We start from the raw sequence: 26,873 nt of genomic DNA on the forward strand, positions 1-26,873 counted from the left end.
TCAGAAGTATTTGATAAGTCGACACGATTTGGAATATTCGAAGAAGGGTTAATATTTTGGGACATGTGATTGAAATACAATGTCATAAAACGGGTTTGAGAATTAAGTTCGATTAACCTTTCAAAATTTTCAATCACGGGACGGTTCAAGACCTCACATTTGATTAGAATACGAGAAGACAGGCTCCAGAAGCGGTTTTTCAATGGTAGTACTCCAGCTAAAACCTCCAAACTCATCGTATGGGTCGACTGCATGCAACCTAAGGCGATACGCAAACAACGATATTGTATTCGCTCCAGTTTGATCAAATGTGTGTTTGCTGCGGAGCGGAAGCAGAAACACCCGTATTCAATAACAGACAATATCGTTGTTTGGTAAAGCCTTATAAGGTCTCCTGGATGGGCTCCCCACCTTGTCCGGTTATTGTACGAAGAAAATTCACTCTTTGTTGACATTTTTTCATCAGATACCTCACGTGACAACCCCAGGTGCCTTTAGAGTCGAACCAGACACCAAGATATTTGTGTACCAAAACCTGAGAAATCGTTTTACCCATTAATTGTGTTTGAAGCTGAGCAGGTTCATGCTTCCTAGAAAAAACTACTATCTCAGTCTTCTCCGGAGAGAATTCGATACCTAGCTGTAAAGCCCAAGCAGACAAATTGTCCAAGGTATCTTGCAATGGTCCTTGCAAATCGGCAGCTTTGGCTCCTGTAACAGAGATTACACTGTCGTCTGCAAGTTGTCTTATCGTGCATGAATTTGCCAGACATTCGTCGATGTCATTTACATAAAAGTTGTAAAGAAGGGGGCTTAAACATGAGCCCTGGGGAAGACCCATGTAGCTAATGCGAAAAGTTGCCAAATCGCCATGCGTAAAATGCATGTGCTTTTCGGACAACAAATTGTGCAAAAAATTGTTCAAAATTGGAGAAAATCCTTGTCGGTGAAGTTTACCCGAAAGAATGTCAATAGAAACGGAATCAAAAGCCCCCTTAATGTCCAAGAACGCAGACGCCATTTGTTCTTTACGAGCATACGCCAGCTGAATATCTGTTGAAAGCAACGCAAGACAATCATTCGTCCCTTTGGCACGGCGGAAGCCAAATTGAGTTTCTGATAGTAGACCATTTGATTCGACCCAGTGGTCTAAACGACGGAGTATCATTTTTTCCATCAATTTCCGGATACAGGATAGCATTGAAATCGGCCTATAAGAGTTGTGATTAGAAGCTGGTTTCCCTGGTTTTTGGATGGCGATCACCTTCACTTGCCTCCAATCCTGCGGTACAATGTTTTGCTCCAGGAACTTATTGAACAAGTTCAACAAGCGCCTCTTGGCATTGCCGGGTAGATTCTTCAACAAGTTGAATTTGATTCTATCTAATCCAGGCGCGTTATTGTTACAGGACAGGAGGGCAACTGAAAATTCTGCCATCGTAAAAGGTGATTCTATCGCGTCGTGGCCCGGAGACGCATCGCGAACAATATTTTGCTCAGGAACAGAGTCCGGACATACTTTCCTGGCAAAATCAAATATCCACCTACTTGAAGACTCCTCGCTTTCGTTGACCGTTACGCGATTCCGCATTCTTCGGGCTGTGTTCCAAAGAGTGCTCATCGATGTCTCCCTCGACGTCTCGTTCACGAACCGACGCCAATATCCACGTTTCTTTGCTTTAGCCAAGCTTTTAAGCTTGGTATCAAGCTCCGAATACCGTAAATAGTCGCCAGGTATACCTCCCGTCTGGTAGGCCTTAAACGCGTCGGATCTTTGCGTGTAGACATCGGAGCACTCTTGGTCCCACCACGGAGTGGGAGGCCGTTCTTTGATCGTTACGCCGGGATATTTCTTCGTTTGGGCTTGCAACGCGGCGTCGAGAATCAAGCCCGCGAGGAGGTTGTATTCTTCAAGTGGTGAATGATGTTGAATCGACTCGACCGCTTTTGAAATCGTTTCCTCGTATAACTTCCAATCGACATTTCGTGTGAGGTCATACGGAATGTCAATTGGTCGCATGCGAGTTGACCCGTTAGTAATTGAAATAAGAATAGGCAGATGGTCGCTACCGTGAGGATCGAGGATTACCTTCCATGTGCAATCCAACCGTAGCGACGTCGAACATAAGGATAGATCCAAAGCGCTTGGGCGCGCTGGAGGTTTCGGGATACGTGTCATTTCACCGTTGTTTAAAATAGTCATGTCGAAGTCATCGCAAAGGTTATAGATTAAAGAGGAGCGGTTATCATTGTATGGGGAACCCCAAGCCACGCCATGAGAGTTGAAGTCTCCCAAAATCAAACGTGGCGAGGGAAGAAGTTCTATTAAATCAAAGAGCAGCCGTTGCCCAACCTGTGCTCTGGGGGGAATATATATTGAGGCAATACAAAGCTCTTTACCTTGTATTGTCATTTGACATGCGACAACTTCGATGCCTGGAATCGAGGGGAGGTTAATACGATAGAAAGAATAGCACTTTTTAATCCCTAAAAGTACTCCTCCATATGGGGTGTCTCGATCAAGGCGAATAATATTAAAATCATGGAAGTTGAGATCAATATTTGAAGTAAGCCAAGTTTCACAAAGGGAAAATGCATCGCATTTGTTTTTATTTATCAAAACTTTAAACGAATCAATTTTTGGTAAAATACTTCTACAATTCCACTGTAAGACAGAGATAGAATCCTTCATATACGCAGTTGAATTAGGCATCGAAGGATACAATCGCTGCAAGGAGAGGCCATTGGGCAGTCAACTGCTTCAAAAATGATCTAACTGTTGGGAGGAATGCTGTAAGAAAAATTTTAATTGGATCGGGTACATTGAAAGTTTCAAAAATCCAGTCCACAATGTCAGAAAATTTCACTAATCCAGAGTTTGTTTCATCAACTGGGAGTGTAAAAGGAGCAACTGGGGTTTTAGATGTTCCTGGCAGTGCTGGGAACTCCTTCTGGGACTTTAAATTTGCCAGCCCAGGAGGAGTTTGCTTCGGTTTTTCCGCAGCACTGTTTGGTTTGTTTGTAACTTTCATTTCACTTTGAGAAATCTTAGGACCTTTTCTGGGAAGTTTAGGAGAGGAAATATTTTTCCTCTTTCTAGACTCCCCAGGATTGGCGTAAGACGCTCCCGCTGGTGAATCGTCAGAATCGGTTTCATCAGAGGACAACAGATCGAAGGGGTTCGAAGTAACGGGAGAAGTGGTAACGGTCTTCTTCAGCATGTCAGCGTAGGAACGCTTTGAACGCTCTTTGAGAGACCGTTTTATTTTATCCCTGCGCTGCATGTACACCGCACATGTCGAGAGCTCATGCAGATTTTCTCCGCAGTGAATACACTTTTCAGCGTTAACACTGCAAGAATCTTCCGCATGAGACTCCCCACACTTGCCACAACGTGCCTTATTGCAGCAGTAGGCGGCTGTATGGCCTAACTGCTTGCAATTCAGGCAGTTCATGACGCGGGGCACGTAGAGCCTCACAGGGAGACGAACCCGGTGGATCGAGACGTGGCTTGGTAGTGCAGACCCGGCGAACGTAACTCGAAACGAGTCTGACGGAGTGTATACTGTTTTGCCACCGATGATCGATGCTGACCGCAATTGCTTGCAGTCGAGCACCTTTACTTCGGGACACGTTTTGTTCTTAAAGCACCCTTTGGCACTTTGCAGTATACACTCGACGGACAGACTCGAATCGGTTATGACACCGTCGATCTCCACGTCTCGTGCGGGTATGTAAACGCGATACTCGCGTGTGAAGAGCTCAGAGCAAGCTATATCGTTGGCCTCTTTCAGGTTACCGACCACGACACGGAGCTTGTTAGGCCGGACCTTGGAAATTTCGGTCACGCCCTTGTACTCCTTCGTCAGGTCTTTAGAAATCTGCAAGAGGTTCAACTTTTTCGATTTCGGTCCTGCCTTTGGCCGAAAATAGACAGTATAGCTGCCCTGGGCTCCGTCTGGGTAAAGCCTGGGGCGAGGGGGGACTGAAGAATGAACAGGGGAGGGGGTAACAGAAGGGTCAGGGTCAGAGGGGTTCGGGGATGGTGGCGCGGGAGGCGAGGGATCTACATCCATTGCGCTAAGTCTAGCGCACTAGCGCTGACAAGAACACGTACCTTTTTATTTCTCCCTTCCAGTAAGGTTGGTTGTCCGATCGTTCGAAGTAGCAGCCGTTACAGCCAGCAGCACCAATACAGCAGCACCAAACAGCCACCAGCAGCGAGCCAGGTGTGAGATCACTCCACACAGCGATACAACTCGCTGACACTGATGGCTTCTTCTTTTTCCTCGTTTGTGTCTCGTCCACTGCTGTAGCACAATCCAGCCAGCAGCCAAATCGGCTTGCGCACCAGCTGGCAGTCACGATGCGAAACAGTTGCACAAAGGCACGACCTTGAACCCGGATTTATTTCACTCGACCAGGCAAACAATGCCAACACTTGTTCACACGTCTTTTGTTTTATACTCTATCGGACCGATCACCAAACACGTCCAGTACTGATGCGTGTTCGGCACAGAATGTGTACAATATTTTGCCAATTGAACAACAAGTTTTGTTATGAATATGCTTTGAAAAAACAAACTTTTGAACATTCAAGTGTATGATAACAGAATTTGATATAATTCTGTACTTTTTAACATTCTGGCAAATCAAGAATATTACAGGTTTTGATATTTCTATCAAGTTTAGTTATATTTGTGTTACCCGTTTGTTATAATTGTTTGATCGGGAAGGCACATGTTTTCACAGCTTAAGTAAAGTAGTAATAGATTTATAGGGCCAAAAAAGCTCCTTACTGCTCTGCTTTGTTTCACGACGCCAGTCACAGCCATAACACTAAAGGAAAAGAATGTTTATCTGACATTTGTTTTTACAAAGACCGAAAAATGTTGCCTCTCCACGTATTTCACAGGGATGGTAAACCGAAATGGGTTTGAATCAGGATTCTTGATTTGATCTCGTCTAGATTTGATTTCGCGAATTTGTTGCATTGGTTTTTTGGTCGCTCGCACAAACGAAAGGTTACATCTTTCAGGTAATACAATCGCGCGAAAATCAGAAGCACCGTGTGAAGTGTCCTGGCATACTGTACGGGCGACTTTCATCACCATTCTATTCCATTCAGCAAAAATCAACAATATTAAATTAAGAGGAAAAAAATAAATTGCATTTCAATCACATCAAAAATTATACACGTTATCATTAGGTTTTTCGTAACCATCAATAGGAAAAATTATGTGAATTCGCCGCTGGAAAAAATAGTATGGTAAAGTAAACAATGTTAAAAATCTAAACAATGTCAACAACACCGGCAGTGTCAGCAATATCAATATTTCAAAATCAACTCAAAACGTCAGCAATGTCAACAGTGTGAACTTGGCCAACAATGTCATTGATGTCGACAAGGTCAACTTGTTGATATACTGACATTTTTTTTTATTTTCTCAACAAACTTCATCTCTGTATTTTTATTGATATTTCGTCACGCTCCTATCAGGCATGCTTCATAATCACTTTTTGTGAACATTATGGAAAAACAGTAAAATCAATTGATTTGATGTTGTCATCATTTCACCCAAGAGACCTAATGATGAAAGTTACATTGTGTACACAAACAAAAAAGAAACTTTCACAATCACATAACGCAATTGCCTAACACACAAACCTTTATCCCATAGGCATTATATTGCCATTCACGGAAAATCTATCAAACGTCCTACTTGTAAGCACCAGACGATTTATCCCGGCCGGTCATCGTGATACACGTGTCGGCAGGTGGTTTGGATCAGCTTTCGCAGCTATCACTCCTGATTGTGTATCCCCAAAGAGCCCATTTGTCATCCGCACGGGACCAACCTTTTGTTGTTCTTGCTGGCTGACACCCTGTCTGCAAAGTCGACGCAGATATATCACATATAACACAACGAGCTTCAACGCCGGTTCCGTCGTTGTCGTGAAACCTTTTGGAATTGATATGAGCAGTTATCGCTGTTATGTTATATTTCTAAAACTTTCGTATCCGTTTCCAGGTAATATTATTGCCTATACTTAGTAGGTAATGGCTTAAATCTATGTTTGACAATTATTAGTCAATCCTATTTTCATGAATATAAATTAAGTAGATGCGTTCATTACCGTTACCGTTATAAATTATTTTGACAGGTTATTTTTCACACAAAAATAGTTTTTTATCTCCATGATTATTTAACCCGGCACCAGTGAACCGTTAACTTTACGACGATCTGGTGCAACATTTTCGGAAAAAATATCCCACTCCGAATGGGGCACGTATCAGTTGTTCGAACCGAATGCACCTGGTGCCCGATGGCGGTATAAATTTTCATTTAAACACTTTGCTTCAATTACTACTGCACTCCCAAGTGGGCGGTCGACTGAATGAATTGAATATTTGCACCGGAACGCAATGGCCTCCGGTCGGTAGATACGGTGCGGCATGAACAAGTGGGACATTGGTTGGCTTTTTCGTTGTCCTCTACCTGTGTGCGAACCACTTTTTAGCTCCGGCTCGGCTACTGTCATATTTGCACACGGGAACCCTTTATCACTGAAACTTTTTTGATGATGACTTAAACGTTAATTTTAAACTTCAATTTAAATCGATTATGCTGATTGAAATAACTATCTGGCGGTAGCTCTCTATGGGTTCAATAAATGAATCCATACCAATGATTATAGCACCCGAAGGTTAATATAGGAATGTGCCCAGAAGCATTTCGGCTGGTGATGATTTTTGTCTCGTGCTCCATCGATTGTAACGTGTGTTGCAGACGGTAGAGGCTAAACGAAGTTGGAGGCGACTGGAATTGGAGAATTAGTGATAACATAAATCGTATTCATTTGTTCTTTACTTCTGAATTATTTTTCCAATTTTCCACCGAGTGCAGATGATAGGTTATTCCATTTGGAACTGAAAATAAATCACATTTTTCTGCTCGACCCAAATGATAAGCACGTTAGTTTTTCTATTTGTCTTTTTCATTTTGCAACAGAAGAAATTTATTTAAATCAGCTTTTGTATGCAATAATGAATGGTTGAAATTATCAAACATACAACACAAGCGACTTTTACTTTGCAGTGAAAGTTGCTAGGGCTAATTTTCAATAACCTGTTAGGAGCAACATGAAAATTGTTTGCTGCAAGTGTATAAATATCAATGAATCGTGTTTTGCTTAATGATCAAATCTACTATAAAATCGGCGAAAGAGTTTGATATGAACTTTACAATCAAAAGGACTTTCTATTCCGCAATGACTGGTATGCTTGCCACACTGAGTTTCTAAAGAAACCATCATTAAATGCATTTTAATGTTCGTTGGAGTCATAAATCAACATTTAGTTCTATGAAAAAGATTTAAAGGAAAAGTATTAGCAACAATTAAAGCAGGTAATTCAAGTAAACACTGTTTCCATTGAACGATTTTATAGCATCCTTTGACGCAAACGAAAGAGTAGTCATCTCTCTTCTACCCAAAAGTTATACAAAACAACAACAAAAATCCATAAGTGGAATACCAATAGATATGTGGCAATTTGTTTTTTTTTTCTTCATCTATAATTTATTTGACACGGCACAAATACAATTTAATGTTTAACGGCGCCAATTATATCTGGTAGCTTACTTTCTAAAGTATCTTAATAACTAAAAGCAAATTTTTTATCCTCGCTGCCGACTACGAGCTGAAACTAAATCTAACTTAAAGCTAGAATGTTTTGCAATAAAAGCACTGATTTGTTGCTTGATGGTTTTCCATTGCCATGGGTAAGCAGCATATTGAATATGTTCCGCTGCTGGGCCAAGATATTACGGACTGACATATTGGGTTGTCTCCCTGGGGCCCTGAGAGTATCGTAAGGGTCTTGTTGCTGTTTCCGGATCCGGGGTCTTAACGTGTTCTTGTCGTTTGGTTGGATGTAGGCGGAAGGGAATAGGATTAAACTGGGGCGTGGATGGATTTCAGGAAAATGGCAATTTGTTGGCATATACCAATTTGTAAATTGGGGGAGTAAAATTTTAACAATAATGAACTATAGTACATATGACAGCATTACAAACATTACACAAATTCTCAACTTTCATGTTATTATCTACACGCAAAAGAAAAGTCGCCCCTCTTCTTAAATACATTTGGTTTCTAAACCGCCTTAGTAACGATTTCTCGCTAGCATTAGCTAACCAAATAATAAATACAATGAATCAAGCGCATAAACCCAGTACTGATGAAAATGGGTTTTGCTAGAGAAACTACAACCAATCTTTTTCAATTTTCACTTCCTATAAACGCAGCCATCTCTCCAATACACTAGATTTTTATCCTTGTAAGGTAACGAGCGGTCATACTCTGATGAAATATTTCATGCGCATAAAATTTGCTCAAAAACCAACCAACTGATCTTCACACCATGAGGTATATTCAGGTGATGAAGAAGAAGACCATTTCAGCTATATATACATTTGGTCCCAACGTTGGCCAGATCTAAGCTGAGCTTTTCTAAAGCCTGCAATAGGATCTGACACCACTGATTCCTAGAACGACCTTTCCGCTCAACAGCCCGAGCGTTGAAGTCACCCGCCACCACCAACGGCACCATGGAGAAATTGGTCGACCATCTGGGTGAACCATTCGGTAGATCAACGTGGCGGAGCATAGCAACTGCAGTAGTATACTCCTTTCACCTTGGCCACTATTCACTTGGGAGACTCCCCGCATCCATCGCTCTATGGCCTGCACTACTGCAAGGTCTGCATAACCCAGAGGGCATACTGTCCAGCCTTCCTTTAGTGCCAGGTTCGCATCTGCCGACGCTTGTCGGATGGTGGTCACCTGGGTCCCCGCTGGACCCTTTCGGAGGTGGATTGACTCAATGGCCACCTCCACCCCGCACTTCTTGTGAGGGCTTGTGCAACATCGCACCACTCGGTGAATTCATCAAAGTTTTTAAACAGGAGAATCACCTCCGAGGTGAGTGCCCGAACCTTTCCCAAGGACCTGCTCGGCTATCGCCTTGTTGTAAGTGCCCTTGTTCTTAGCATCCTTACGGAGCTCAAATATCATCTCGAAAGAGTGAGATCAACGGTTGGTTCGTATATCCACCCCTAAATCCTGGATTTCGCTCCTCATTTTTTTCAAAACTTCAGAGTACTTAGACCCGTCAGTTTTGAGTATAAGGGCGTCCCCCCTTCTCCTCGCCTTTCTAACCTTTGGCGGGCGTTTTATCGCCTCACCGTCTTGGCGCCCTTTTCCTACTACGGTAACCCATGTGTTTCCCGCAGTCGCCGCTCCGGTCGATTTTCCGACCTTTGAGCCTGTTGATGTGCTAGCTTGCGAGCCTAGCTCCACCAACCGCTTCTTCAAGTTGTCAGAGCGCTTCATTCGGGGACTGCTTCGTTCGCTTACCGACTTGCCCCATAAAGCAGATAGCGGCGAATGAGTGCATTAGGGCATTGGTAAGAACCTGCTTAGATCCAGTTGCCCTTCTAGTCCTCACCTCTTTTTCGGAGGCTTCAACCTTAGCCATAAGCAGGGCCGGCGTCACCTTATTTTCCCGAGTGGGTAGTAAGGAATAGGGAACGTCCATGGGTGACAAAGGCGTAGCCAGGGGTGCGACCTATTGATACCTGAACATAATTTTAGGAAAAATCGAGAGTACATCAACAATGGGGTGCTAATGGAATGTTTAAGAGTAATTAGATTTTTGAATTTCGTTAAGTAGTAATGTTTGCATTAAAAAAATGGATTTTTTTCGGATGGTGATAGATAATTGATAATTGATAATTGATTTTAAGGAATTTCCCATGGAAGGTAATTATATAGGCTCACTTGCAAAAGCAATTCCACGTCCTTGCGAGTGGCTTTCCGAGAGTTTACCGGAACATTCGCCATGGTGGACGAAAACATGCGTGTAGCCATGTTTTTGAATTCTTTATTCATTTTATTTATCAATTCCTCCTCAATTTTCGCGTCAAGATTATTGGAGTAAGTTTTACGCTTCTGGTTTGCTCATAAACTCTGGATGGGACGCAGCTGAGGAACGTTGGATGGGTTAGCCGACCTGAATACCGCATCGATTTTCATTCATTCATTCATTCGCTCCATCTCCTCCAACAATTGCATTGAGTAGTGGGCCGACTCCAGATCCGGCCAAAGCACCGCGTTTTCGCCTCTATGGTATTTTTTAACGTACGACGCAACTTCTTGCAGGCACTTCGTACTATAAACTTCCCCGTTCACGTCCAGTACGGATTGTCAGCAACAACAGCACCTTCTTTGGGAACTTGGTGAGTGAAATGAATTTCATCTCAGAGGTCACTTCCTTCGTGGGTGAAGTCGTTGCCATCCAGGGTGAGATAGGTCTCGGCGTCCACCACTACCATCACGTCGCGATTCGCCGGAGAAATCGACTCGACCATCTTATTCAGCCGCTGACACTGCGTCATTGCCTGCAGCTCGGAGATAAATGGACGGGACTGCTGCTTTCTGATGTCCATGTTGGCCAGGTACTTTTCCACTGTTTGGCCGGTTGCACCGACCTCCCGTTCAAGCGTGCGCAGCGATGTAGCCACTTTTCCCTCGGTCTTCCTCTTCAGTATTCTTTGGAGTTTCTTGTCGCTCAGGGTCGTCGGCCGTACGGAACCGGTCTTTCTTTTGATGCTCTGATTATAGTCCAACAGTGCCAAGATGTTGTAGATACCGGAACAAGCATAACCGGTGTCCCTTTTCCGTACGATGTCCGTTTTCGATGCGGCGGGTTCTTTGATCGCGCACACTTCTCAACGGAGTAGCTTCACTGTTTTCACCATTATGGTTAGAGTTAGAGTCAATTTTAACTGCTGACTCATGGGTTACTATGATTAATGCTGCATGGGTAGTTTTGTCAGTGCGTGTGAAGGTAAACCCGTCCGTCATTTTTGGAGCATTTTTTAAATGCAAACGTTATGGCTCAACAATTTTGTATTCTCGAAAAAAGTCTTCATCCAGAATTTGAGCTTAATCGGACTTCTGATGAGGTTTCACTTACAGTCGTGAAAGTCTTACATTTTTGACCAACCAACCAATTTTTCACATTTGGAACTCTATCGTAAATAAAATTTTCTATCGTAAATGAAACAATTTCAAAAATGATCCTTTTTCCTGAGAAACTTTACAGCTGTACATAAATTTGCAGATTCATAACCTCTCGCTCAACAATATCCACCGAAAAATCTGTCTCTCGCAACGTTACTTTTTTTTTGGTTTTGTCCGATAGTTCCGTGTGGGTAAGTACCCACAAGGATATTTTCCGAGTGGGTACTACTACCCATACTACCCACATGAAACGCCGGCCCTGGCCATAAGTTCGACGTACTCCTTTTGAGCTTCGTCGATGGTGGACTGAAGCAAGATGAATCTCTGTTTCAGATCCCTGGCGTATTGCTCCTATTCGCCGCGAACTCGATGATCGCATCGAGCTGTTCGGAAAGCGCTGCCACCCTAGGCCGCTTGTCCTTGCTGTTTTCGATGGCCTTGACTAGCAAGGGACCATCGTCCGTTATATCCGGACAATATATAATAAGGTGGTATTCAAGATACGACCGCATAGTTGACGTAGGGCTACAATAATTTTATATTTTTATTTTGAAGCTATGTTTGATTTGAGCTCGTTTTTAACCAATTTATGCTCAACATCTTCCAAAAGGAGGGTATTTTGGTTCGGGTGGTAATATCAAGTATCTAGGTCGTCAGCCCAAATTCCTCAAGCGACACCTCAAACGACTTGGAACTAAAACTAGTTCATTGGTGGCCATTTCTACTGTTAAGGTCGTCTTTGACCACTTAAAAAGTCAAAAATACATTAAAAAAGAACCGTTTATTTTTGGCATGATTCGATTCTGGCAACAGAAAAAATTCTGGCCAAAATCGAACGGGGTCTGTATTTTGATTATTTCTTTGCTACTTGTTACTTAAAATTATTGGAGCTATAAAATTGTAGAACAAGGTTTCCTATCTACAAACATAAAAAAGTTACATACTTGATAGCATCGAAAATTTTGGTCACCCTAATTTTTGATACTTTTTCAATAAGCGCTTTATCATATGTAACAACTTTATAGAAGAAAGTTTTTCTCTAAAATATTGCTATAGAGCTCTAGACCCAAATATCCCCTAAATTTGGTTTCTGGAACATTGATGAATACCATTCATTCTAATACAGCGAATTTTCTTTAATACGCCAAAAAGGCAACCTTCTATAAAATATTTAATTAAGTACGATTTAGTAGAAATTAAACTTCCTTCTATATCTATTTGTCTTGTTGAAGTTGGCTCACTCACTGATCACAAAGCGGCAAAAATGTCACATAAATTTTTTTCATGCAGTTACAAGCTCGTGGAAAAAATATCGATAACGAGTTACAGTTTTAGTAGAAAATGTATATTCACAGAAAATTTGAAATTGACATAGAATTTTATACACATTCAATTCAGGGCAATTTAAACATTTTATCAGTATACAGAATCAATCAGAAAAAAATTGATCAGTTTCAAGATACCAAAGAAAAACGAATATACCATATTTGAAAGTTAATATGTTTGTTATCTTCGAAAATAAACTGGGCTAGAGTGATGCACAACATTAAGGTGCCGCCACACGGGCGTAATTTCCTTAGTTTCTAAATCATAGTTGATTGTAAAAAGCATTTTTTTTTTCATCATAACGCGGGAAAAGCTATAACATAGAGATCCTGAACTACTCCGTCATGCCGGAATAGTTCATAGCCTACTATTCAGTGATGAAAAATGCTTTTTACAATCAACTAAGACTTAGAAACTAAGGGAATTAGCGTCCGTGTGGCGGCACCTTTTGCCTCAGCAATTAATATTTGCATGACGTTGTTCAATTACAAGTAAGATTATGGAAAGTAATATTTTCTTGCAAATACTAATTCAAAAAAATTTTCAATTGAAAAATACAAATTCTAATATCAAGATGAAATGAATTTGGTTTTCCTCTATACCGCCACCGCGGAATGCAACTAGTATTGTCATATTGGACTAATTTCATTTAGCTAGTAAAATATAATCATCAGTACAGCTCGTTTAACTGCCTATTAAAAGATCTGTACGGAGCATTTTGATTTTCTATTGTCTTTTAAATACGCTATATTCAGTTATTCAAATAAATCTGAAAAAAAGCAGAGTGTAGAGATCAAAAATAAACAACGCATTTCGTTGTCCCCGGCGGCGCAACGTATTCTACGGCACCCGAGAAATCATATTAACTTGTGATGTTTGCTACTTTACGAAACAAGAAGAAGAAGAAGACTATTCAAACGGCAATTCGATTGTGTTCCACGCCCCACTGTGTGTCAACAGCGGCAATGTAGTTTTCACTTGGCTTGACTGCACAAAAATGAATATCGAGTTCTTCTGCACTGATGGACGACGAGTAACCGGCGCTTTGTTCGTACATTGCTCGGTGCAGTACTGTTGCCTGTGCCATCATTTTCTCCTTCAAGACATCAGTTTTATTAACATTAACATATTTATTATCAGCAGAACGTAATACTGTCTGATAGTGGAGGTGGTTACGAACTTTCTGAAAAAGCTTCACCTTCAAGACATCAAAATAGTCTAGGCTCATGGAAGCTAACAATAGTTGACCTATTGGGACGGGGAGATTCTGTCAATTTTTTTTGCCACTGCTATACAGGATATCACAGCAGGCAGTTGGTGTCTATTCGTGAAGTCTGTGCCAGGCGTGCTCGCATATGATTGGTACATTGTTGGTAAAAATTCGACCTTGAAACTTTTATTCAATTTTCACTGTTTAACAATGAAGTGATAATGAAAACTGAAGAATCACAAAATTGTCCATCATTTTATCAATTCAACGATATATTGATTATTGTGATCCATCATGTGGTTACATCAGCATAACCGTTTGAAATCTTTCATTCCGGCGTTACATCTTGGTTTTAGTTTTCGCGGAATGTATCTCGATATAGTGCGGTTAGACGTAGTCCTACGTCAAAATCATGAAAAGACAACCGTTCATTTTAGGCATGGTTCGATTTTGGCAACAGAAAAAATTCTGGCGTGTTTCCAAAATCGAGCAGGGTCTGTATTTTTATTGTTAATTCGCAGCACTCTATTTTGGGAAAAATAATCTCTTTAATATTGATGAATACCTTTCATTATAATACATAAAGAATTTTTTAAACATGTTAACATTCAATTCAGGTCAGTTCAAACAGTTTATCAATAAACAGGATCAGAAAAAATCAGTTTATCAGTTTCAAGATACCAAAAAACAACGAAGATGCCATATTTGAAAGTCATATGTCTGTTATCTTCAAAAATAAACCCGGCTAGAATGATAAACAACATTAGCCTCAGCAATTAATGTTCGGATAGTGTTGTTCAATTACAAGTTAGGTTAATATTCTCTTGAAGATGTTAATGTAAAAAAATTTTTAATTGAAAAAGAGAAACACAAATGAGGAAACTCTAATATTAAGATGGAAAGAATTTGGTTTTCCTCTATACCGCCACCGCGGGATGCAAATAGGATTGTCATATTGAACTAAATTCATTTAGCTAGCAACATATAATCATCAGTACAGCTCGTTTAATTACCTTTTGGAAGATCTGTAGGGAGCATTTTGGTTCTCTATTGTCTTTAAAATAATCTATATTTAGTTATTTTAATAAATCTGAGAAAAACAGAGTGTAGAGTTCAAAACTAAACAACGTATTTTATCTGTACAATGCACCGAATTTATATACTTTGCTTTCTGCCTCTATCGAAGCATACAGAACTTTGTTGTACCCGGTGGCGCAGCGTATTTTGCGGCACCCGAATAATCATATTGAATACTGATAATTGCTACTATACGAAACAAGAAGAAGAAGAAGACAGTTCAAACGGCAATTCGATTGTGTTCCAGATCGCAAAACGACACCTACGTGTTAACCCAACACGCCTCACTGTGCGTCGACAGCAGCACTATAAAGACTATTTTGGCATCGAGTTCTTCTGCACTTCTGCACAAATGACGAATGACCAGCGCTTTATTCATACATTGCTCGGTTGCTTGTGCCATGTTTTCCCTCAAGACATCAGTTTTAATAACATTCTAACAGCTGAACGCAAAACTGTCTGATAATGGAAGTGGTTACGAACTTTCTGAAAAAGCTTCACCTTCAAGACATTAAAATAGTCTAGGCTCACAGAAGTAAACATTAGTTGACCTATTGGGACGGGGAGATTCTGTCAATTTTTTTTTGCCACTGCTATACAAGATATCACAGCAGGCAGTTGGTGTCTAGTCATGAAGTCCGTGCCAGGGGTGCTTGCATGTGATTCAGGGGCGAATCGTGGCTTTTGAATCTGCCTGTTCAACTACAAATTCTGAAAATCGCAATTTGAGGAAGTGATCACAATCTTGTCCGCGTAATCACGCAAGCCATTCTAGTCGTTACTATTTGAAAGTGAAACTAAAAACCAAAAAAATATTGATATAAATTTGCGTCTAAAATATATTTTTTGGCTAGCGTCCCCGTGTGCAATGCACAGGTTGCACCTATGGACGAATCGCCCCTGATGTGATTGTTACATTGTTCGTGAAAATTCGACCTTGAAACTTTTATGAAATTTTCACTGTTTAACAATTAAGTGATAACGATAACTGCAGAATCACAAAAGTGTCCATCATTTTATCAATCCAACGACATATTGACTATAGTGATCCATTCTGTGGTTACATCCGTATTACCGTTTGAAATCTTTCATTCCAACGTTACACCTTGGTTTTAGTTTCCACAGAATGTATCTTAATATAGTGCGGTTAGACGTAGTCCTACGTCAAAAAATGCACTATTTTCATCCATGTGTAACTTTTTTGTCCGTGGGTAAAAATTGATGAAAAGCTGGGTATTATTACTTTGAAGTGTATTTTTTACACGTGATATGTCACCGAAAAAAGAAGAAAATCGTCAGAGAATTTTGCGCGCGTTCATGGAAAATCCGACTGCGAGATGGATCGGAAAACAACTGGAAATCACCCAGACACCTCACGGAAAAGTTGGACTGTGCGTAACCACATCAACAGCGTTGTCACTAAATTTTGAATAAAATCTGGCAAAACGAAAATAAAAAGTCTGGCAAAAATCTGTCACTCATTTTTGGATAAAATTCCTGGCAGAATTGAAAGTGATGACCTTTTTTTTTTGCTCTCGCCGGGTTTAGGTAGGTAAAGGCCAGGCACGGCCCATCTCGCATTAATGACCTTTTTGCGAGACGACGCGGATGAAATCTGGCAAATATCTGGCTCATTTACAAATATCTGGCAGATTCTGAGGTTTATCTGTTTGTATGGTGCGCAAACAGAAATCTGGCAAAAACCAGATTCATCTGGCACAATGGCAACGCTGCACATCAATAATGCGACTTTTGAGAGCATCCATTGTACTGTTTCGGAACCAGTACAACGAATGTGCGTTGTTCATAACGCATTTGGTGCTCTAGCGAATGTTCAATGTATTGGACGGCTCAAAATCAAAATACTTTTGAAGTATTAACCGGTGCTAGTATTGCCATGATGATTTGTACTGATATTGGTAATATTTTTCAGAATGCTGCTATCGTTAAAGCAGTGCAAGCAGTAATCAATACTGATGATCTTGGTACTGACTAGGTTAATGCAAATATGAGCTGATCGATTCACTATCATGAATCCGGTCATTCAAAAACATCATCGAATCAATAACAATTAAAAATACATAGGATTTGTTCAAAACATTTGCATTTAACGACGACTCTGGTTTTATTCATATGCATTCGGTTCCACGTTACTGGCAGCAGCGTCAGTAAATTCGGTTGCAACAATGCTTGCTTCATAATACGTACATTATCTCTCTTCATTTTAAAACGAAATAGAATATCTAAGTGCTTTTGATGATTTACTATTTTCTAGAACTCGAAACCTAGCTAGCCAACATTTTAATTCATATAGGTACTTCGATGCTACTTGAGTTGTTAGCAGCATTGTTACATAATTCAATGAAACATTTGTGGATGTTAAAATCAATATAAGACCCTCAAAGCAATCAACTCTTAAAATCACTCATATCAAAAGAATAATAAATATGTCAGACTAAAAAACATATTTGTCAATAAGTTCTTCGTACGAAGTACGATATTGCGTAAACTTATTCAAACAAGCATTCACTGTAGATTACCATTCATTTCACAGTGAATTTAAGTGAAAGAATCACGCATTGTCGAATGCAACTCCAAACTCAATAACTCGATAAAAAAAAGAATAATGTCACCCCAGATTATTTTTCGAGATTCAAGATTCGATGTACTATCCGGTTGTATCATTTATATTGTTCAAACATTCTACAATAGCCGATTGTTGTGTGCTGGTAGATTTTTTATCTACCTACCGGTTGTGGTGAGTTCGATCGCAATGATTTTCGCCGAACAATCCAAAACATAACACAACAATTGTCAACTTGCGCTCTTATCTTATCTAAACTGACTATGCATACCTACTCTTCTGTGGTGATACACATTTTGTTTACGAGTCTTTTACTAGAAAATGTTCTTATATGAGGGGCGCATTTCGCGCATTACTCAACCCAGATAACCTGGTATTGCTGCTAAAATCACTTCCATGTATCACATTTACTCAAAATAGAACGAGACACCAACATTAACCCATCATTCACTCGATATCGTGTCTTATCTGTACCTAACATGTTCGCTGTACGGTTCCCTCTACCGGTTCGGTACAGTCTGGCATCGTTATCAAATCGGAAAGGTCGTCACATCACTAGTAGGCTACGCAACCATTAGCCCTGTTGTCGCAACGAAAACTCGCGCCCAACAATGAGAAAACTGCTGCCACCACCCAAACATGTTTGTTATTTTATGATGCCCTTTTCGAAGCATTATCCTAATTGCACGGCGAGACTGGATCTAATATTTTCACTTTTATCTCATTTCCAGATGGCACACCTTCAGAGGCACCGGCTGGAGTCGGTCAGTGACAACAGTGCTCCTTCCACCTCGAGCAAATCGGACAGTTCTGACGGCTCCGCATCGGAAATCTGTGAGGTTATTCAGGAGTGGTCATTAGACCCCGAGTCTCAATCCATTCCCAGTCAGAACAGCAGTGGAAGTAGTTCAAGTGGCAGTAGCCATCATCACCATCACCACCATCATCATCATCACCGCCACAGTCAACAGCAACAACAACAACAGCAACAACAACTAGCCGCAATGAATGGCAACTACATCAATGAGGATGACACAGCGTTGGACTACGATGCCAAGCACGATTTGATCAGTCTGGACAATGGCATGATAACCGATTTTGAGCGGGCCCAAGTGGAGAGCTTCTTCAGCGGACTCGGTACCGAGGTGAGTGTGGCCCTACAGCGGCGCTCTTTTATTATGGCTAACGTCGCGTTTACGTAGAACCGCGGGCAATCGTTTATCATATGTGAGTTCCGCTGACTCATGAAGATGGTATGTTTCTGATTTTTTCTTTTGTTATCCATCGTGGGTGGCGATGATCAAAACAAACGATAAAATCAATACGACGGAAAAAATATATTTAAAAAAATACTTGGTATGCTTAGATGAGCAATATTTTAATCGATACGTTTACTGCCGACTAAACTGTCAGTAAAATACCTACATCAAACGATAATTTCCGCCCTAGAACGAGTCACGCTTCCCGAGACTATCCGCTAAACACGTGTCTCGAATGGCGTCATTCAAAGTGAACAAACAACGTAGATGTGTAGCTTATAATTAATAAGACGGAGGCTGTAGTACATCACATTCAGAAGTCACCGGGCTCCTCCCGGCTGGGGATATCACCCAGATTACGATGATAAAAGACAATCTGCACCATTCATAGAGTAGGTCAGTAGTTGAACAGAAATCTAATGCAGCTGAAATCACGATTGTGCACCGTATTCACCGAGAAAAATACCATTCTATTCAATGATGCACAAAAAGATGATCGCAGGCGTCTCATTGGTCGCGTTTTTTTGCAAACAAATAGCAAAAGTTTCGCTCATTTTGTATGCATGAGATGGTGCTGCACTAGGTAATGCGTACCGTCTGGTTCAATTTTTGTCCAATTCGTATGCACACTATTGTTATGGCAGCGGCACGGAGTGCTGATGCATATTGAAAAAGGATGAAGAACCTAGTGACACAGGTGTCATCGACCGTTCTGTAAATGGTTCAATGTAGTGCAGTGTATCGAACTGGATTGTAATCCGTTGGGATAAAAGCTCATGACCAAAAAAATGCCGAATTTTAACGAACTTTTTGTGACTTGTGCATGGTTTGAAATACTGTTTCAATTTTTGATGATGGTATGGCTGCCAAATGCCACTGGAAGCCGCACTCATTATAATTGAAATGACTATGCGAGAAAAAACCAACCGAAACTCATTTGCGTAATTTCGAGCTTCTAAGATTACAGCCAGTCTCTTATTTATTCTTTTTAATTTTTTTAACTTTAGTTTTGGAATATTGGGAAGATTCCTGCTCGAATTATGGGGTAGTATTTTTTCAACGAGCAGAACTTTTTTAAATTCAATTTAGCGCAGTAAACACTCCCACCCAAGTAAACTTCGTGCAGAGAATTTTCAAACAAGCGCTTAAATTAACATCTGGAAAGTGGTGATGACACACTTCTTACAGTTTATAAACAACTTCTCATAAACTCATGCAATTTTACAACGGCTCAATTGATCACTAGGGAAGACATTTTGGATAGCTTTGGATGGGATGTTTATTATTTTCAATGGAGACACCCAGTATTGGGTTATTCCTCAATATCATAAAACACATGACTGGGATTTTCGTTTTTGTTCTGGTTTTACTGTGATAGGGGTTTTCTCAAATGTTTCAAAATAATTAAAAGTTCAGAAGTATATTTTTCATTAAACTTTTTGGGTCACACAAATATCAATCTGTCACAAGTCGGTGACTCTCGCTTTTGAGAATTTCAACTACAAATAATACATAACTGTTTTTGATTCATATAACACTTGCCCATATGTTGACTACTTAGTAAAGCTTTTTCATGCTCGAATATACAGTGAAGTCTTTTTTACGCGTTTTTACGAGGATTGCTTTTCTCCATTACTCAACAACGGTACAAGATATCGACCTCATTTCAATCACGTTTCCCTTTTTAGACCATGAGTGATCATATCAAAGATTTTCAAAAAAAAAAAACAATTGTTGGTGTAAATACTCAAGATGTAAAATATTGCATTTCGGTCTATAAATTTTGACCAGTTTCATATTTAAACGAGGTTTAAACATTTTAGGACGGTTTTTTTCGTTAAATTTCCAACTCAAAAAAGTCTTTTTTTTAAGCAGGTCCATACATATTTGGAACGCATCCTCCACGTAAAAAAGGCCATAAACAAAATTTAATTATTACAGCCAGTGTAATCAACAGTATTTCGTTCATTGCAATGTATCTTTCTTGGATAAGTAAAGTTTTCAATTTTCGGGCCTCTTGCAGACAATTAATATGCTTTAAAAAAACTGACAACTCTTATTAAAGCATTTCGACTCTCTCTCTCTCTCTCTCAGTAGCTAGCTTTAAAGTTTGTGGTTTTATCGTTTATCTTATTTTAACAATTCATTTTTTATCATTCGTGACATTAAAATTAATATTAAATTTATTTCTCAACACAAATGTTAAATTGAAGGCGTATTAAGGTCCATGCAAGTCCACAAGAGAGCGAAGGGGGTGATGATGAATATTTTTCCAAAAAAAAATACATTGGACTCTAATAAAAATTACACAGAGGTTCTGGTTTTAGATTCATTGTCAGCTATATTTTAAATAAATTTTTAATCATTTGATTCGTTACTTTTTGTTTTTTGAAAAGATTCTTCAGGCATATTGAGAACCTCTCAAGAATTTCAGGTAAAATAGGATATATTATTTTCTTTCGTTAGTGCTTAAAGTTTTTTTTAGGATAATTTGAATCAATTATTACAAACTTTGTTGTATCTCTTTGAGGCACTTTTTACTAAGCTGTGACCTAATTTTAGAATTAGTTTCATCCATTTATGGAACTACTTTTAGCTAAATTTGGAATAATTTTGCGCTTTGCACTTTTAGTACAGCCTACAGGGTGACAAAAAAGTCCGGTCACACAGGAAAATCTCAATATTTCAAAGATTAAGAAGAAAATCTGAATCTGGCTTTCATAGCTTTATCCAGTAACTCATAAAGATACTTCACAGACGATATCTCGGAATTACACCACCTTTCTCTGATCGAACCAGCTTCAGACGTCTCGGAAAGTCGTCGCAAGCGGCGCGCACATGCTCCATCGGCATCTCGTCCCAGATTTTCGTGATAACTCGCTTGAATTACTCCAAATTTGTTATTTTATAGTCGTTCAGCTTGGACATCATGTATCCCCACACGAAATAATCCAGTGGATTCAGATCCGGAGACGACGGAGGCCATTCATTCTTCGAAATTAAATCGGTCAAGTTTTCCTTACACCACGCCTGAACAACCTTTGCGGTATGGGATGGGGCGCCATCTTGCTGGAAGCAGTAGTAATCGTATTCAAACAATAGTTCAGCTTGAGGCCGAACATTTTTATTCAAAACCGTGTCCAGGTAGTACGCTGCGTTGATTTTGACCCCTGTTATCGATAAAAATAGGAGGCAGTTTACCTCTCTTGCTAATGGCTCCCCAAACCATCACTGACGTCTTATTTTGGAACCGGGAAACGTTCAGCTTGCCTGCAAGAGCTTGCTGGAGGCTCACACTTCAAACTCGATCATTTTGGCGATTGACTGTTTGCTCCAAAACGAACAGCTTCTCGTCCGAAAAAGTAATCTCGTCATCTGCGCGCCAACCGAGCAACTCCCGCGACCGTTGGTACCTCTTGTCCTTTGTAGCTTTGGTAACCCCATGAACCACCTGTTTTTTGTACGGTGTAAGTTTTAAATCCTTGTGCAGAAGCAGGCGGATTGATTCTCGGTTCGTTTTAAGGTTCCTGGCCAGCTTCCGTGCAGATTGGGCGGGATTCCGGCGAATCCGGTTTCGTATAATCTTTTTCAGTCTTGGAGTTCTCACAGACCTTGGTCGTCCAGATCGTGCCTTGTCCTCGGTGCCTCCGGTCTCTAGGTACCGATTTATGGTCCGGTACACGAATTTCCGGTTGATTCCGAGCGGTTTTAGGTGTATGAATATGTGTCCGGGTTTGTACCCTTTCTCATATTCAGCGATAACAGCTGCTCTTAATTCTGCCATGGCTCACAACACAATGTAAACAAACTGCACAGAAACGAAACTCTGCCACTTCGGGCAGCAAAGTTAACCCTTTCATTTGACATATAGATGGCATCAGAGAAATGCAACGTGTAGGCTACAGGCGACCCCAAAAAAGTGTGACCGGACTTTTTTGTCACCGTGTAAATTTAAACCAATATCTTTTTGGTTTCTTCCTTTCGTTAGAATTACTTAATAATTTCAAACAATTTCCAAATCAATTTCTTTTCTCCTCGGGAACGTTCTCAAGCATTTTTAGTTCGGAATTTTGGCGAATTTTTCCTATGTATTTTAGGATGAATTTTTATTTACTTCTGTTTCTTTTGTACCTCAGAAGCATTTTCAGCCCTTTTTTGTCGTTTTGATCATGTTTTTAAATCCGTATAAGGCTAAACACATTCTTCCTTGTACCTGATTACAACACCCGTCAATGTGGTACCTTTCTCGTTCGTTTAGCACACAGCTTTCTCACCACTAATGTCTTCCTACCTCTGAGTATTTCTAGTGTTACCATTACAAGCAAATATTTCATTATCATGCAATGGCCATTCTCTGTTCCTTTGTTTTTTTATTATTCACAGAAAATTTTGTATTTTACATACTATTCTGATGTATCATTCCTCAGGATTTCACTTATGTCACAATGTTACCCTAACGCACTCGGTCCACAGCAGCTTGTCTCCAGTTTCTTGAGCGTATTACATTTCCGAGATCTTGCTCCAATTGGTCCAACCACCTAGCACGTTGTGCGTCTCTACATTTTGTGCCGGCCGAATTCGAGACTAACACCATTTTTGCGGGATTGTTGTCCGGCATTCCTACAACAAGTCCTGCTCATTGTTCTAGCTTGAGCGTTTTCTAGACCCTGGGCTCACGTGTTGCGCAGGTCGTGGTTCATTCTTCGTCTTCATACGCCATCCTTAAATTCTAGAGGACTACCGGTCTTATGAGCGTCGTTTGTGGCGAAGTTTGCCAGACCTCAACGTCTTGTGGGGTCCGTAGTAGACACGACTTCATGCTACAATACGCCTGCGAATTTCTCTGCTCCAGTTGTTCTCTAACGTTACCAATGATCCGAGATACACAAAATCGTCAACCATCTCGAACTCATCTACGTCGATCACTACCCTATTGCCTATCGCGCTCGGTTTCCACTGCTAGCAGATACATAGTCTTCGTCGTATTCACTTCCAATCTAACCTTTTCTGCTTCACGTTTCAACTTGAGGATTACCTTCAATCACAATGTTGGACAAGAGGCAAGCAAGACCATCGCCTTGTCGAGGTCCCTTGCGAGTTTCTAACGTGCTCGATACCGCTCCCGAAATCTTCAAACAACACTATACACCATCCATCGTGGCCTTAATCAGTCTTGTTAGTTCGCGGTACTTTTGAACGCCGCAGTGTAAAGATTGGGTCCGTTGCCGATCGCCCGTCCATAAAACCGGCTTGATAACTTCCCACAATCCTTCGTGCTAGCGGCGAGAGACGGCAAAAGATGATCTAGGAGAGCACTTTGAAGGCTGCGTTGAGAATCGTGATCACTCTGTAATTTTCACATCCCTACTTGTCGCCATTCTTGTATATTGGGCATATTACCCTCCTTTCAAGCTGTTCTGTATCCCAGATCCTTACTATCAGCTGATGCAGACTGGAAGCCAACCTATCCGGACCCTTACTTACCTTACCAATCAGACGAGAGCCGTGGTGGCTTTTGCTGTATCAAGAATTTGTCGCCATGTTGCTCGGTTTTGGGCTGTGTTTCGCCAGTTCCCCAGGCGTCTCATCACCCGCAATTCTCCTTCGATCTGGTCGAGCCATAGTGCACGCTGCGCCCCTCTATTTCTGGTGCCGGCAGGGTTGCTGAAGAGAAGTGATTTCACAGGGTTGCCGTCCGGCATCCTTACGACATGACCGGCCCACCGCAACCTATCAACTTTCGCCAGGTGTGCATTGGGATTCTCCCCAAGCAGCGCGTGCAGTTCGTGGTTCATGCGCCGTCGCCATTCTCCGTCTGTACTGCACCGTAGATAGTCCGTAGCACCTTCCGTTCAAAAACTCCAAGAGCGTTAAGGTCCTCCGCGAGAAGCGTTGTTGTCTCGATACCGTAGAAGACTACCGGTCTTATCAGGGTTTTGTACAGCGTCAACTTCGTGCGTCGTCGCACTCGATTCGATCGAAGTGTCTTCCGAAGTGAAAAGTAGGCACGATTTCCTGCCTGGATGCTTCTCTGGATCGCTTTGCTGGTGTTATTGTCGGCGGTCACCTGTGACCCCAAATACACGAACTCGTCGACTACCTCAAGCTCATCACCGTCTACAGAGACTTGAGTTGGGAGGCTGATGTTGTTCTCTTGCGCCATGGTGGCTCTGATCAATCGAGTCAGTTTATCCGGAAATCCGTTGTCGTGCATGATCTGCCATCCCGGACGAACGCATATGATTCGCATAGATTCTCTAGGATTCCTCACATTGGATTCGTGAGCGTCCTTGAATAGGATTCCGGATCGTGTTTGCGATTCCTTTCACGATTCCGTCACCATGTTAATCGGTATCCTGGGGATTCTTACTCAGGATTCTCTGCGTGTTAGTAAGGGATAGCTGTTCTCGATCGACTGTATCATAGGCCGCCGTGAAGTCAATGAAGATGTAATGTGTGGGCACGTTGTACTCGCGACATTTCTGTAAGATCTGTCGGATTGAGAAGATCTGGTCCGTGGTGGCACGGGCTCCCAAGAAACCCGCTTGGTACCCACGAACCTCCTGGTTAAAGGTGATAGACGACGGAACAGGATCTGTGAGAGTATTTTGTAGGCGGCATTGATAAGCGAGATACCGCGGTAGTTGCGGCACTCCAGCTTGTCGCCCTTCTTGTAGATGGGACAGATGACTCCCTCCATCCACTCGTCTGGCAGTTTTTTCTCCTCCCAAATCCTGGAAATGACCCAGCGCAGCGCTCTAGCCAGCGCCTTTCTTCCATGTTTCAAGAGCTCGCTCGGCAGTCCGTCTTTGCCTGCGGCTTTATTGTTTTTCAGCTTCCCGATCTCACAAAGAACTTCGTGAATATCGGGGGCTGGTACTCGATCATCCGCTGCTGGTGCTCCTAGGTCAGTTCCTGCTCCGCTTCTGTTTACTGTTTCGCCATTCAGGTGTCCATCGAAGTACCTGTACCTCACCTGTTGACCACCTCGCTGGCATCCGTGAGAAGGTTCCCATCCGCGTCGTTGCACATGTCGGCTTGTGGCACATAGCCTCTGCGGGACTGGTTTACCTTCTCATAGAATTTCTGCGTTTCACTGGCACGGTATAGCTGCTCCAGCTCCTCATGCTTACGATCCCCTTGCTGGTGCTTCTTTCGTCTGAGAATCGTGGTCATGTCGTTCCGTGCCCGTTTGTAATTGGCCTTGTTCTCTCTCGTTGACCTGCCCAGGTATATCGCTCATGTCCGGTTCTTCTCATTCACCGCTGCCTCGCACTCCCCGTCATACCAGTCGTTTCTGCCACTCGGTGCTCCCACTCCTAGTGTCGCTGTTGCGGTCTCCACGATAGCTGTGCGAATGCTGCACCAGCCGTCTTCGAGAGGCAATGCGCCCAGCCCCTCCGCCGTGGGTAGCACCGCTTCAAGCTGTTGCGCGTATTCCTCCGCAGCTTGGGAGTTCCGGAGCTGCTTGATGTTGAGCCGCGGGGTTCGGCGATGTCCTCAGGAAGCTGCGAAGTTGACGCATCTCTGGCCGTTGTCGTTCGTCACGGTGTGCAGGCTATGCGGGCCGATCACCGGCTTGTACATTTCTTCCCTACCGATCTGCGCGTTCTTGTCCCCGATGACGATCTTGATGTCTCTACGCGAGATTGTAGAGTTCCTCCAGCTGTGCGTAGAACTCTTCTTTCTCTACATCGAGTCTTCCTTCGTGAGGGCAGTGCACATTGAGGATAGTGTAGTGTAGAACCGGCCTTTTATTCTCAACAAACACAACCTGTCGCTGATCGCCTGCCACTTGATCACACGACTCTGCATCCTGCCCAGCACTATAAAGCCGGTACCCAGCTCATTGGTTGTGCCGCCGCTCCGGTAGTACTGTGCCCTGCGGCCACAAATCCTCCGTACCTTCTCTCCTTTCCGGCAAAGCTCCTAGAGCGCAACGATGTCGAAGTGGCGGGGTTCTAGCTGATCCAGCAGAATCCGAACGCCACCCGGGGCGTTCAGCGATCTACAGTTCCATGTACCGAGCTTCCAATCGTCGTCTTTATTTCGTCGCCTAGGTCGTTGCCAATTGTTCCGGTCCGTATTCAATTCTTGATTATTCGTAGTATTTTAATGTTTCGGCATGCTGCCTTACTAGGGCTGCGGATGCCTAGTCTCGCGACGGGGCTGCCGTATTGGGTGTAGCTGGCGAGACGCCGCATATCATAATTCAGCCGTCCGCTCCGGATCAGACGCCCCTAACATGGGGAACAGACGCTCGGACAAGCTGCCCTCCTAGGAGTGCAGCTCCCCCTTCCCTGTCAGCATACGACCAAGTTCCCACCGG

General features: G+C 42.0%; 1 protein-coding gene across 6 annotated transcripts in view; it reads left to right on the forward strand.

Moving 5' to 3' along the window:
* Positions 1-26,873, forward strand: part of LOC129727737 (uncharacterized) — a 212,654-nt gene that overhangs the window by 177,544 nt on the left and 8,237 nt on the right. For 5 of the 6 annotated variants that reach the window (XM_055685852.1, XM_055685849.1, XM_055685851.1 and 2 more), the window contains one exon: positions 18,017-18,430. In XM_055685852.1, coding sequence (XP_055541827.1) covers positions 18,017-18,430 — 414 coding nt within the window. Of the gene's footprint in view, positions 1-17,789; positions 17,927-18,016; positions 18,431-26,873 lie in introns of those variants that run through there. The other variant, XM_055685848.1, reaches the window with a different exon arrangement.

Source organism: Wyeomyia smithii, chromosome 3 (genome assembly GCF_029784165.1).
Source record: "Wyeomyia smithii strain HCP4-BCI-WySm-NY-G18 chromosome 3, ASM2978416v1, whole genome shotgun sequence".
Classification (NCBI taxonomy): Eukaryota; Metazoa; Arthropoda; class Insecta; order Diptera; family Culicidae; genus Wyeomyia; species Wyeomyia smithii.